Source organism: Choloepus didactylus, chromosome 5, assembly GCF_015220235.1.
Source record: "Choloepus didactylus isolate mChoDid1 chromosome 5, mChoDid1.pri, whole genome shotgun sequence".
NCBI classification, from domain to species: Eukaryota; Metazoa; Chordata; class Mammalia; order Pilosa; family Megalonychidae; genus Choloepus; species Choloepus didactylus.
Window position 1 is genome coordinate 98709327 of NC_051311.1, and position 14765 is coordinate 98724091.

General features: G+C 33.7%; 1 protein-coding gene across 2 annotated transcripts in view; it reads right to left on the minus strand.

The window, feature by feature from the left end:
* Nucleotides 1-14765, minus strand: part of PCLO (piccolo presynaptic cytomatrix protein) — a 460751-nt gene that overhangs the window by 85676 nt on the left and 360310 nt on the right. For both annotated transcript variants that reach the window (XM_037836537.1, XM_037836536.1), the window contains 3 exons: nt 14051-14122; nt 12295-12475; nt 10425-10619 (listed from right to left, as the gene is read on the minus strand). In XM_037836537.1, the coding sequence (XP_037692465.1) occupies nt 10425-10619; nt 12295-12475; nt 14051-14122 (448 nt within the window). The remainder of the gene's footprint in view (nt 1-10424; nt 10620-12294; nt 12476-14050; nt 14123-14765) is intronic.

Genomic DNA, 14765 nt, shown 5'->3' on the forward strand with positions numbered 1-14765 from the left:
GGATCACATTCTCACCCTCCCTCCATATTGGCCTTTTGACTGAATTTTTAAAGACATTTGAGTAAACAATTCAATCTGCTTTAATCTAAAACTACCAGTAACTTGCAGGAGTTGCCCATACTTACTAATCATTCACTCTGTAGCTTTAGAGATACTGGGATCAAATATCCCTTCAGGAAATAGAAGTAATAGTATATATTTTCAATATAACAGATTTTTTTTAAATGAAAGAAAAATTAATTTAAACTAATAATGTGGTAGAGAGGATTTTTTCTTACATAAATAAAATACATGATGGCCCACAATACTGGAGTCCTTGCATTTATGCTATAATGTTGCCTTTTAAGCATGTCTTCTTTTTTTCAGGTGTTTTGGTTCGGATTGTCCAAGGTTAACTGATACTGGAAAAAGCCATTTGAAATAAATGCAGTTAAAATGGAACCATTTCATAAATAATGGAAAAATAATGGAAAAATTTTGACATTATCATGAGCAAAAATTAAGAAAATAAGTTCATTTTATTTGATCTTTAGCACATTTTAGGTTATAATTCCAGCTATGCTGAATTACGGAATGAACCAAGAATGTATCACATTCCAAGTTTTGCTTTTGTGCTAAAAATTGCTAACACAGTTATGATAACATGATAAGAGATCAATAGTAAGGAGGGACATATTTGAAAGAAAAAACATTCAAGGGCTACATCAGGTTTTCAAGGGCAACTCTCAATTTTTCAATGTTCATTTCATTCTCTCTTGAAGCAGAAGTAGTCTCTTTCTTGCAATTTGTTTGCATTATATTCACATTAGATATTTAGACAGATATTTCCAAGAGCTGACAATCGGGGGGGGGGGGGAAAGACAGGAATAAAGACTACTGTAAAGCACTCAGGGATGTTTGAGTGGAAAGTAATTTTTAAAATATTCAGTTTTGAAAAATTTTGCCTTCTTTTAAAATCCTGAAACTGTGGTAACCTAGGCTATGAATACTTAGATAACCAGGATGTAGCTCTTAAATGGAATCCAAAGTTTGATTTATATAAAAATTCTGTCCAAAGGACATAGAGTTGGACAAATTTTTAATGTATATGAATAATATATTAAGAGCATATTAATTTACATGGCTAATGCTACAGAAAACGTTGAGTGTTATTTTTCATTTCTTCAAATGTGGTCAATGTCTACAAAGTAATGAGGAAGTTTGGATAATTATTTGATAAACTCCCATAGGACCTGAGTTCTTTAGTTAATTTCATTAATCTTTTCAAATACGTTCTCTTTACCTGTAGTTGACTATCTCTCAACAGACTGTAAAGATTTTGAGAGAGGAACCAGAGCCAGAACAAATAAAAATAAAATTAATTGTATTATGTAGATATTTCTAAATATTATGATGCTTGTTTTTATATAAATCTAAGTAATGACTAATTGTATTTTTCTTTTTACATCTCAGTTGAAGGTGGGCAAAGCTCACACTCTCCTCACACTTGAAAATTCTTTCCAGACACCTTTAAATTGGTTACTCAATAAATATTATTAGGTTGGAAGATTTACATGGATAGTGATTTTTGTCTATTTTTGTTTGTTGCCATATCACCAACACCTCAAAGAACTCCTGTGACATAATATGCACTCCAAAAAAACCCCAAACAATAAACAAATATGAATGAATGTATGAATGAATGATGAACACTGAATATAGATAATACTTTCTATAAATGATATATACATATATGCAGAGTCTCATTTTTTGCTTTAATTGTTTAAAAACATACTAAGTTAAATACATAAAAATTAGGTAAGAAGTAAGAATTTTTGAGTTTTTCCTCAAATTTGAATTAAAGTGATCTTCAGTTTTTTATTATTATGCCAACATAATTTACAATAGATAGTTCCAGTAATGTTGATATATAGAAGATAAAAGGAACAAATAATTCATAAACACGTGTTTTTCCCATAAATATTATGCCAAGATAAGGACTCAAACACAATTTTTTTCTACATTTATAATACTTGTCACTCCACTTTAGATTAGGAACAGCTTGATTAGAACTGGTAGGCAATTTACCAGTCAAATTTCAAAAGGAAGAAATAATGAAAATGCACATATCACCCTAGCTTAATCTGAATCATGCCCAATAAAATATTTTGTTAGCTATTTAAGATGAAAAATTGCTGTCTGTCAATCTTGATTATAAGCTTACAGTAAATGTGAAAGGAACGGGTTCTGAAATGCAATAGGGAAGACACAAAGTTTAGTAAATTTAGAGGTAAATGTGATAATTTTATCTTGGAATACACTCCTAATTATCCAATGTCTTTGGCTTTGGAAAAACAATGATTGGATACAAGTCTGGATCAGTGTGGTTCATAACTATTTTGGTCTCAAGATGCCCTTTACGCTCTTAAACTTTATTGAATAACCCAACGAACCTTGGTTTATGTGGGTCAAATCTACTGATATTTGTTGCATTCAAAGTTAAGACAGAAAAACTTTAAACCAAGAATCCACAAGCATAGTCATCAAAGAAATAATGTCATGGCATGTCATATAGGTGCTGGAAAATTCTACTTTACACTTGAAAAAGAATGGGAGTGAACAAAGCAAATAGCTTAGTATTCTAAATAGTTTTTTTGACCTTGCAGATTCCTGAAAGTGTCTCTGGGACACTGAGGGGTCAGTGGACACACTTTGAGAACTACTGTTCTGGACCTACAGTGATGGAAAAGAAGTACTATCTGTGAGAATTAGAAGAAATCAATTAGCACCAGCTTCTTTGAGAGTGTCTTAAATTATAATATAAATCGAGATCATTTTATAGTGCCTTTCATTTTTCACTTTACCTTTTGTATTGAAAAATAATTTCAAGTCATTAGCCTTTCTTGAAAAGGTTTATTATCATTGTTACTATGTTAACCTCTTTAAATTTCTTCAGATGTTAAGAAGTTCATTCAGCATTTCACAACCTTGGAAGCATAGGGTCTGATTTGAGGATTACAAGTATCATAAAAACATGTGTGTCTATTCTATATTTACTTAAAAAAAAACTGCTTTATGGAACAAAGGAACCCAGAGTAAATATTTGGGATTCATAATATAATATAAATTCTTACAAAAAGGTTTTTTTTATTTACATAAAATATTTTTAATTTTCTTGTACAGTAGTGGCTGGAGGAAACCAAAATAATGATTAAATAGTTATTTACTTTAAGAAATGTCATTAGCTATGAGAATGTGTTATGACAGACTAAAACTAAAAATATATAATGTGTCCATATGGAAAGAAATTTGAGTTAAATAGTAAAAACATCCATTTTCTTTATCTTTGTTCTGTTCTTTTTATATACTGTTGGATAAAAAAATATATGTATTCCATAGAACTTGAAATAATGTGGTTTTGAATTGTTTTAATGAGGAAAAGCAGATTTTGCTGCTGCATTTCTTTAAGAACAAATATAGCAAAATAGGGAATGGATGTTTTTATTCTACTCTCTTATGTTTCAAAATAGAGCACCATGCTCTTGACTATTTCCAAGACTTTTTTTCTTAAAAATTTATCTGTCTCATTTGATTTGGAGTATTAGTTTTATTAGTTTCTGTCCTAGCAGAATCTATCGATCGATCGATTGAATGTATCTTTCAGTACCTTAAAACACATTGAGCTATAAAGCTAGATTAAACCTACTTTATTCTTATTCATTCATCTTATACATTAAACTCAAGACCAATTAAAATTCTGTATTTCTGATATGTTTTCATTTAAAATCCGTAAGTAGTTTTGCTCTTCAATGAATATCTATTTATACATATAATACAGTAATAATACAAAGAAAAAAAAGAATATTTTCACAGCCTGGCTCATTACACACTTCATCCTATCCCACATGTTATTTTTTCCAGAATTATCTTGCCCAACAAATAATGGATGAAGTATCATGATTTTATACAACGTAACACATATGGATGAAAAGTAGAGGAAAAGAACAAGTAATTTTGTATAGCAAGGGAATTTTGTTATGTAGGCAGATAGTGTCTTGGTCATTCCTCCATGTCTCCTTAGGTAGCATTTCGCCTGGCTCCATCATCCCCCTTTCCCGGATATTAACTTTCCAAGCCAATGCTCATCTTGTGCCCTCACTGACCCAGGTTCCCCACTCTGCCCCCTCAGTCTTCCCATGCTCCATGCTTCCAACTTCCTTCCCCCATCAACATTTTACTTGCCTGTCCCATTTCCTCAGGTTCCTATTCCCTGGGGGTAATATGATAAGCTAACCTTTTGAAAATAATTTGCTCAAACCCAAAGTGAAATCAGTTGCATTTTGAAAGCTAAGTTTCATGTTAAAGTAGACATGTCACAAACAGTATTTAAGGACTTTTGGCATTGTTAAACATTAGCCCTTTCTCTTCTTCTCATATCATGTATTAATAGTTCCATCCACATCATACAGGCACATAGCTAGATCACCTGATTAAGACATAGCAATTTTGAAGTCAATTTTGATATGTAGATGGGCTAGTTGGCCTTGCTCTGCATGTCAAATGAAATGAACATACAAACTCCAGTGTGGACCAGATCAAAATATGTGTATGTCATGGTACAGATCCATGGCTACTACTGGAAAAGAACAGAAGTACCTGATGATGGTAGGTCAGTGGTTTCACCTTCATAAATGAAGGTCAATAAACAAGGGACAGTGTCATCTGGTCAGAGCTATATATTTTCTGGCTGTGACTATGTAGGTATAGCAGAGTTATTTCTGGCAATGAAGTTAAATGCCTGCAGAAATATTTGAAAATGAATAAGCAATTATTCTAAGAAAATATGGAAACTTTCAGAAAAACAAAGCTCAGAAGAGCATTTTGATTTTCAGAGACAACAAAGAGAACCCCCAGCCCCAGAGAGATAGGCACAGAACTTTTGAAAGTTGAAATTATCCCATTTGATTCTCTCATATGTAACTGAAGGTTTGCTGTTTCTGCTTCATTACAGTTCCAATTTTCTTTTCATTTTAAACTACCCAAGGTTTTATTTTTTTTGTTTTTCTTTCTTTTTCCGCCAAGTACAATGAAATGCAAAATGTAAAATCTGTTTTTATTAAACTCACATATAATCTTACAAAAGACTTCACCTCCAAATGAACTCATTCTGATTCCTCTTGTCATGAGTCTCCCTTATTTCCCTAATGGACCCTGTCTTTCCAGAAACAGAGAATGCTAAATTTCCTTCTGACTGGAAGTGACCATAAACTTCTAGTAAAAAGTGAACAGGACACAAATTAGCTACTGCCTTTGTAACCAGCAACTCCCTCCACTTCCAACGCCCACCCAGCTCCCCAACCCAGCCACCCACTACGAATTGCCCAAGACAGCACTCCCACGGGGCGGGGGTGCCTTAGTAAATTTTGCCAGGGCAATACATGGATATGAAACTCTTCTTCTCTGACAAGTGCTGCAAATGAGCCTTATTGAAAATGGGGTGTCCAGCAACGGTGTGTAGAAGAAACTTCAGGCTTTTCTCCTACAATACAGGATACTGAGGTATTCCTGATTATTATTCCCTCACGCAAGATTTTTATTGATTTATCTTCTCACTTAACCTATCCAACATGTCCACACTGCTCTTTTATTGCCCAAGGTAGATGGATATTTCTGTCCATTCTGTATTACCTGTTTATAAATTAAAAATTTGTTTTTAAAATGTTAGATCTAACAAAAATAGGTTGGGCATTGTCAAAATACACTTAAAATTTAACTTGTTAGATGTCAACTAACTTCCTATTTTTAAATTACAGCTCTCTTGAAAGACTTTAATCAGAATGGCTATATTCATTCATTTGTGATTAAAGTTCCCAAATGCCTTTTTCTTCCACCCACTAGTCATCTAAGATATATTGTGAAAAACACTGAAAGACTTGGAATTAAATAAATCTAACTAAAACCCAGCTGTTAACTAACTCAATCTTCCAGGTGTTAAGAATGCTTCCATTGGTTTTGGTTTTGGTATGATTTTCTAAACTCTTTCTTCCCTGGTTGGTGCTACCTTTTGGAAAGATGTGGCCTGTGTTCAACCAAACCAACTGGCTTGGAAAAGAAATTTTCAGGGAATTCTAAATATAGAGAGCTGTTTAGGCATCAAGATGATCTGGCACAATATGTGTCATCTTTCCTTTCAGGTTCTCTAGCATGCAACTACACCCTGGTGGGAGAGCAAAAGTTCCTTTTGACTCATTCCATAATTCTTGCTTGACTCATATTTTATGCTAGTTCAAGCAGAAATCTGCTGAGAAGCTTTAAAAAAAAGTATTTGAAAAGCTCTTTAGGGACAATTTTGTCACCCTTGATAGAAATGTCTACAGATGTACACCTGGCTACTCTTTGGACTCTGGTTACTGCTGCACTGGACTTCTGCAGTGGGAAGGTTTTCTTCTGTTGATTTGTGGCAGCTTAATTACCAGTTTTCAGAAAGGAGAATCATGTAGGTAGAACACTGTATTCTGCCATCATTTCTAGCCACTTCTAGAAATGTGTAAGTACATGAGTGACAAATAATAAATGTGTCCACTGTTTTTATTTAAGTCAGGAAGAGTTTGATTTCAAAGAAATCAATGTATTAAAAAGCACTGGCTTAGGTGGTACAAGAACAGGATTATATTGAAGGTTCTGAAAATTTCTAGATGTGTGTTCTTATATCAGTCTCAGATTCTCAGATTGCCAACCCATAAAACAGGGATTAAAAATATCTGCAATGAATTCCTCATTAACTTGTTGTATTAAAGTGAGAAAATGGTGGCAAAACACTTTGCATATTGTGAATAACTTTTCAAAAGTAGGGTATTATTCCATAAGGCAGCTGGGATTGTGTGAACTCTATTCTGAGTTTGAAATGGGAGACTTGCATCCAAACTCTGAAAATTATTAATTACACTACTGCAGTTAATGAATAGGAACTTGCTGAGTCTTTATGTTTATACCTCTTAACAGTTTTTCTCTATAAAGTATAAACAAATTATGTTGTATTTCAAAAACAATTTAATCCTACAGCATGTTAGCTCTTAGGTATTGGGCATAATCCATGGTTGACTTACATTATTGATTTATTGTAGCAGTAAAATAATATATTTGTATTATAGAAAAGATAACATTTTATTTATCATCTGTTAAACCAAAATTGAATAAGAAATCATGCTGTGTCATCTATTTTCCCTTTTGATTGTGATTTTAATAAAGAATGACTTCAGGATTCAATAATCACAGGGATTTAAATGTAAGAGAGTATTATTATTCAAAGAAGGGAATTTAAAAATAGTTTGATACATGTTTTAAGAAAGAACCATATTTAGAATAAAATCATACAAAAGATATTGTATGGTAATACATCATAATTAAAAATAGAAGCTTTGACTACTATGACATTTATAATCATGGAATGTTTAAAGTTAAAAAAAAAAGGATAACATTAAGAAACCAACTGAACTTATTTGATGTGAGAAAAGGTGAGAGGCAGAATTTTAAGTACTTCTGGAAAGCACTAGCAGAGCTAGACAGAAAAGGGAAAAGTGTGCTTTGGTGATAATCTATAAACTGGGCTAATTTTTAAGCCAATTGTTTCTTGAATTACCTGGATAATTAAAAAAACATCACAGTGGTGCAGTCTCTCTACTGCCACATACACCTTCCACTTTCCCAAATATATGATAAAATAAACTTTTTAAATTTCTGAGAATAAGGAGAAACGTAATAGGAAAGTATAGGGCTTAATCTAAATTTTGTGCTGAATATAGAATCATAAATTCAAGCATTTTAGGGCTAAAAAGGTCTTCAGTGGGCAAACACTGCCATCCTATTTTTAAAATTGTTTCTTTTATACATGTTTTAAAATTAAACTTGAAGATAATTTTATAATCACTGTGGTTTGATTCCTCTTATCAGTGGCACTCTTTCTTCAGGAAAACTCCTTATTGTACACAAATGCAGTTCAGGTTAAACATAGATATATGCTTGCTTTCCCTCTTGAACAGAACTCTGGAAACAAATATAGCTGCATTTCCAAAGCAAGGGCTCATGGGATTTATCTTCCCCTATCCAGGAACCACAGGAAATTGTGAAGTAGATCAGACGTGGGAGAATGAAAGAGTTGGAAGTGTTGCCTAGAGTAGCCCAACACCACTACTTACTTACATTTTTACGTAAGCTCTGATGCTTTTATTTGGTAATAATTTTCCATCTATCTCATAATGTTTTATAATGGAACTTTATTCTGCTCCCAAATGTTCTATCATTACAGCTCTCACTAGCAATGGAGAAGTAACTATAAATAGTCTGTCGCAAGGAATCAAATAAGAAAACAAAAACTGACACACTCATTTTAAACTGCATCATATAACAATGGCTCGGAACCCAGTAGTTTATGAATGAAATAAAGATACTTTATTTATTACACAGGCACTTGGATATTCACATGCCCAACACATCTGATACACTTAATAACTATGGAAACACCAGTGGAAAATGTCTGCTTGTAGGATCAAGAGAGAACTTTCACCATGTAAAGGTGAGTGATTGCAATAACAATTTTTCCTTTACTTTCCTCCAAGAATGTTCAAAATTCACTGAATTTATAAGAAAGTTACACTTGAAATAATATGCAACACAAACTGATCTACATTCCAACTGGTATGCTAACTTGAATTGTGAGCAATTTAAATTTTATCACAATGTGACATATTTATAGTCATGCTTGAACAGATCAGGTTAGTAGCATGCATTCCATTCTGCAATATGCATACTGTTAATCTATTTCTCAACAAAAGTCAAAAGATGCCCAGTGAATAGAAAAATACAAATCACTGTAGTCAATATATTACGGGACTGATTTTGGGACTGACACCGTGATGATGAGATCCTGAAATGCCATGCCCACAAAAGCACATTAAAAAGTAGATAAACATGTTTTATCAGAAAATATCTAGAAATTAAAAGATGAGGGCTTTAAATTTGGGGGATGTTCTTGCTGTGTGCTTTGAACAGTGCCTTTCTGCTCACCTCCTTCTGGCTTGACTGGTCCATCAGACATCACCTTCCTGAGGGCTAGCTGGCTTTGGTCTTGGTTGCCATTGGCTGGTGGAGGCAGATTATCAGACTGAGATCTTTGAATGGGGAGGACTCCTGCTATGCTGTGTCTGTGCTGCTTCCTGGCATGATTAGACTGACCGCTTTTATGTGCTGCTGAGGCAGTGTGGGTGAAATGGAAACCCAGAATATGTATCCTCAGATGGAACCAGCTTAAATGTTAGTCATGCAAACAGAAGTGTTCTGTTGGTCTATTCAAATAAGTTGTGTTTTCAAATGCCAAAACGACACCACATGCACAGCACTAAAAGAGGTTAAAACTGGCTGTTTCTTTGGAAATGATGACTAGGGAGACGGGAAAACAAAAATCTATCTCTATTGTCTGGCTAATGCCTCTTAAAAGTAACAGTGCACCTACATTTATGAGATCTCTGCTTTTATGTATTTATGAGATCTAAGCTTTTATATATCAATTGATTAAATTTTCACAGATTAAAACACAGCATTTAAGAATAAATGATGGTTGCACTTTATAGCTAATTTATAGCTACCAGACTTAGCACATCTTGACTTTCAAAGGATCATCAATGGTTAGAAAAACAATAACAGCCTATAAATCTCTGTTATATACAAAGGTGACCCATCAGAGTGGACCCAATTGTGCTCCTTAATGAGGCTACATTGCTTCACCACAAATCCTTATACATATATTAATATTGTGTCTTTTTTGAAAATATGAGAAACATGATTCTTTTCACTAGATTCTTTTAAAGACTAGAAAGTTTTGCACATGGAAAGCTACAACATATTACATGCATAATTTATTAGTGATTTTAGCAGGACTCAAAATGGCTTTTCTCTCTTAGAACTTGATTGTTGGTTGCATTATTCTTTTGCCTAAATTTTCTGTGTGTTTTCAGATGCGAGAATCTCATTGATACTCTGCTCTAAATGCTTGTGTGTGCTTTTTTTGGTGTAAGGCCTGGAAAAGTGGCAGCCATTTGTGCTTTTAATTTCTATCATCTAAAGGATATCTAAGCACACACAAAGAGGACAAAAAACACTGCTTTGCCTGCAAACACCACAGACACAGCTACCAAACATTATGAGCCAGGTTGGATGGATGGTGGAAACAAAGGAGAAACAGCCAGTTTTACTGCAGTCTATGAAAATTAAAAAGAGCGAGAGAGAGATCTAAATAGGAAGGAGCACATTTATGCATTGATACGGTTTTTACACAGACAAAGAGACAGAGAACAGAGTGAGCAGGAGATGCTGAAAACAGAAAGGACAGCAGGAAAGGCAACAGATGAACATTAAGCTGCCATGCTGAGGAATTTATTTGCGTCTTTTACTTGGTTGAAGGCGGAGTTGTTGCACAGCAGCTTCCGCAGCGGCTATAGCGGCCCCTGCGTCTTCCAGGTGGGTCTGAGTGACGCTGGTTTTGCTTTGACTGCGAGATGGTCCGTGAGAGCGGAGATGGCCTTCAGATGATGATTTCGAGCTACCAGGACTACTATGGGATTTCTCAATGGTGGGAACCTGCATGTCTGGTTACAAAAGGGTAAAACATGAGTTCAAGTATCCCTCCTGTCAAGCTAGATGGAAAATAATTTGAAACTGCCTAAGTTTTATGTTAATTCTGTATTTTTTTAATGGCATCTTTATGCAACGGCTCACCATAGAGTAAATGATTAAACATTTAGGAAACAAAACGACTATAGTCTCAAAAAGAGATGTTTGAAAAGAGAATACATTCTAACATGCCTCAAGTAAATGAATATATTATCTTCTAGGTTCACCAAGCAACTCTGCTAATTCTAGTAGGGACCAGGTAAGAGACAATAGGCATATACTGCTACAGGAGGAGTTTTAATTAAATATGTAGTGAATTCCTAGATGAAGGAGTGTGAGTCACTAGGACATATTAAAAGTGGAGATTGTAGAATCATCCTCTCAGGCTATTTTAGATCATGTATAGATCATACATTTCGTGAGGTGGTTTGAACATGGTAGTCAGAAAGAGAGAGAGAGAGAGAGTTGAAGTTGATTTCGAGCTACCAGGACTACCATGGGATTTCTCAATGGTGGGAACCTGTATGTCTGGTTACAAAAGGGTAAAACATGAGTTCAAGTATCCCTCCTTGAACTTAATATAAAAGTACAAGTTTATATTAATCATCTTCTAGAATGCTAAACAGGGTAGGGTTGCTATGACTAAGTGGAATCCATAAATGATCTACGAAACTCAGCACTCATTGTAGTGACCAGTTTATCACATCAACGCAGTGGCCTACTGGACATGGCCTCAGTTTCCCATCTCCTAGAACACTTGTACTGATGATCCATTCCCTTCTAATGTACAAAGAGGAGGCAAGGAAGTAATCATCAGATCCAACATAAAAATGTATATTTAATACTTATACATAGCTGAGTATATCTAGGTAATTTACTACATGGTTATTTCATACAGGCAGTAACTTGGTTTATGATGAGGATTCATGTTGCATTGTAGGGTAGTTGGTAAAGAACCTCCCAAGGGAATAGCTCATTTGAATGGGGATCCTGTGCAGTCAAACCAAATCTATGACATTGTTATTTTAAAAATAAATAAATAGTAGCTAAAAAATCAGAATTAGCTTTAGTCCAACAGTTTGAAAATGCTTAAGTAAAGTTCAGTATATTTATCATTTTAATAACATGGGGAAAATGTTGTTGATATGATAAATAAGATGTAGGATGAAAAATTATATATATGGAATAAAACCATACCTATGAAAAAACATGGATTTAAACAATTAGAAGGAATATGCCTAATGGAAATGGTGATTATGTCTAGTAAATGAGCTGGTGGGAATTTGTTTTATTTCCTTTATCAAATACCACAATGAATTTTATAAAATCATATTACCAAGGAGTTTGAGAGCTGGAAAAGATCCAATAGTCCATAGAGCGCAATCTCCTCCATTTTACAGATTGGAAAAGAGAGGAGCAGAGAGGTGAAGATCACAAAGTCATATACCTAATATGGGCTGATCCCAAGACTGAAGCCCGTTTCTCCTGATTCCATATCCATCACTCTTTTCATGGCACCATGTTAAATCTTTTTCAATAGAATCTGAATCTAACATTTCAACATATATTAAATATACAGGTATTTTTATTCAAGAGGATACTGAATGAACAAGTAGACACAAACTTTTTTTTACTTGAAATATCTCCTACCCTTGGAGGGGTCAGGGAAGATACCATGGCTTCTGCTTTTGATGACAGATGGCTTTGGGGACTGCTGGCTGCTTTGACTGGAATGGGACTTGCCATGATCAATGCTTTCAGTCTGTTCTTTAAGAGGATACCACCGAGGAGTGTTGTCAAGGTGAGATGTGCTAGATAAATCAATCAATACCTGAAAAACAGTGTAATAAGCCAATGAAATGTATAGATTAAGCTATATTTATTCAAACCTAATTTATGTGATTTAAGATTTCCTTAAGGATATAACTCTGAGAATGCTGAGGCTGTCTTCCTCATTTGTTCATCATCTGTGGTATTAACAATGATATCTTGTGCCTATCAGATGCTTAATAAATGTTTGGTTAAATTGAACTATCTAAATTTTTTGACTATTAACTTAATTTGTTATCAGATGATGTAAAAAGGCAGGGTCACAAGTCAATCTCTTCCTGAAACAGCAAAGCTTTCTTTCGTTACATGGGCGCAGTCTAGTCCAAAACTTGGCTAGCAACTTTGAGTAACATTTGGCATTAGTTACAAGAGGGAGAAAAAGAAAAAGAATGGATAATTTGCAATTACTAACTTATTTTTCTATCTTAAAACATAGTTTACATTTGAAATAGCGACATGATTAACAACTGATGATAAGAAATCATTGTATCGTGGTTTAATTGGCAGCATTCCATTTTAGTAGTTTGTAAATAATGCTGCCATCTTAGATATGATGAGATACAAAGTAAATGAAAGCCAGCACAATGGATATATACTCTAAATTCATTTAAACAAGAAGACAATAAATTAGAAGGACTTCAATAACACAAGTTTTTGAATCGAGACGTTAAATAAGACATTGAATAATAGTCGTCCAGATTGAAAGAAAGGATAGACCAAGTATCGGGACCAGGAAGAAGCCTGCAGGTGAAAGTCAAATGGGGGGGATCATCAGGGTCGGTGATGGGAACAGGGTGTAGGAACCAAACAAGGCTTCATGTCACCTCAGAATACACAACTGTTCTATATAATCTCTAACAGTAGTATATCATGTTTTCTAGATGCTCAATTTTGGGGAGAAAATTATTCATTCTTCTATCATTCATTCATTCATAATTTCTGCTGTAAGCAAAGAGAACTAAACGAAATGTATGTTTTTGGAGCATAGTAGATGAAAAATATCACAAAATCTGACCACTCTACCAGATCTCACGATTAGAATATTTTGATTCCTTGTGAATTTACATAAATATAATTTTCACTGTTTTCTCCTACTTCTAGCTTTGCCTCTTGAAATATTTTGAGAGATTTTTCTCTGAATAATCATAAATAACAATGTAAAATGACACATCCAGTTATTCAGACATGTATTGAGGAATACCATTTAAAATGCATTTAAAACAATCCAGCTAATTTTATAACATGATAAATTTGCTATCTGAAATCTTCAACATAATTATTTGGAATTGCAACCCCATTATACATCTTCTTACCGAAACAATTGGCATTTTATCTTGCAAATGCATTATAAAATATGTTAAGGGGTAGAGTGAAAACTATTTCATGAGTTGTGTGCATCTGTTCAGAGTAAATCAGGCAAAGATTTACTCTGATTTTTACAAAGAAAAAATTCAATTGGTCAAAGAATTTTATCCAGAAATGGCTATCTTATAAACACAAGAAATATAGTTTGCAACAATCTTTAATTGGTGTTTTACATTGGCAGTAGATAAGAAAAAGAAAATTGGAGACTCACCTCACCAAGAAAGTCATTGGAAGAAAATCTATCATAATCCCAGACTGTCACCTCCAGTGTTTTCTTCTTGAGCTACAGTTCAAATCAAAATGTCATTTACCACATTTTTCCATCATAAACTTTTCATTATATTCATATAATAGGCCCACTTATTTTCACTTCCTTGAACCCTGTCTTCTTATGTTAAAATACTTGAATTTTTTTCTAAAGCCACTTGAGTTTGTATTCAATAATATGTAAAAGCTTAATGATTTTGTAATCCATCCCATGTTTGACCATAAAGGACCTCCTTTTTTTTATAAACAAAATGGTAACTTTGATTTATTTCCCATTGTTTCACCCACTCCATTTTTAAAAATAGAAAGCAGAATATATAAATATGTTCTAAATGCATGAAATTTATAAATTGTAAGAATGTCTAGGATTACGCAGAAGATAAACTTTGTGTATTGCAGTTTGTTGTTTCAGTCAAATGCTGAAAAACCTAGTAGCATTGCCTCATTTCTGTGGGTGAATTTAACTCATTTAAAATTCAAAAGCACAGATTATAAGTTATATCTGGCTTCAACTTCATAATCAAATTATACAGCACAAAATATAAATCTCATTTTGAAATACAACTCATATGTAAATTGTATCATGTGGCTGTCTTTCCTTTCTATTTCTACTCTTCTCCCTCTGTATTCAACCTTAAAAAGTATCAGTTATTTTCCAT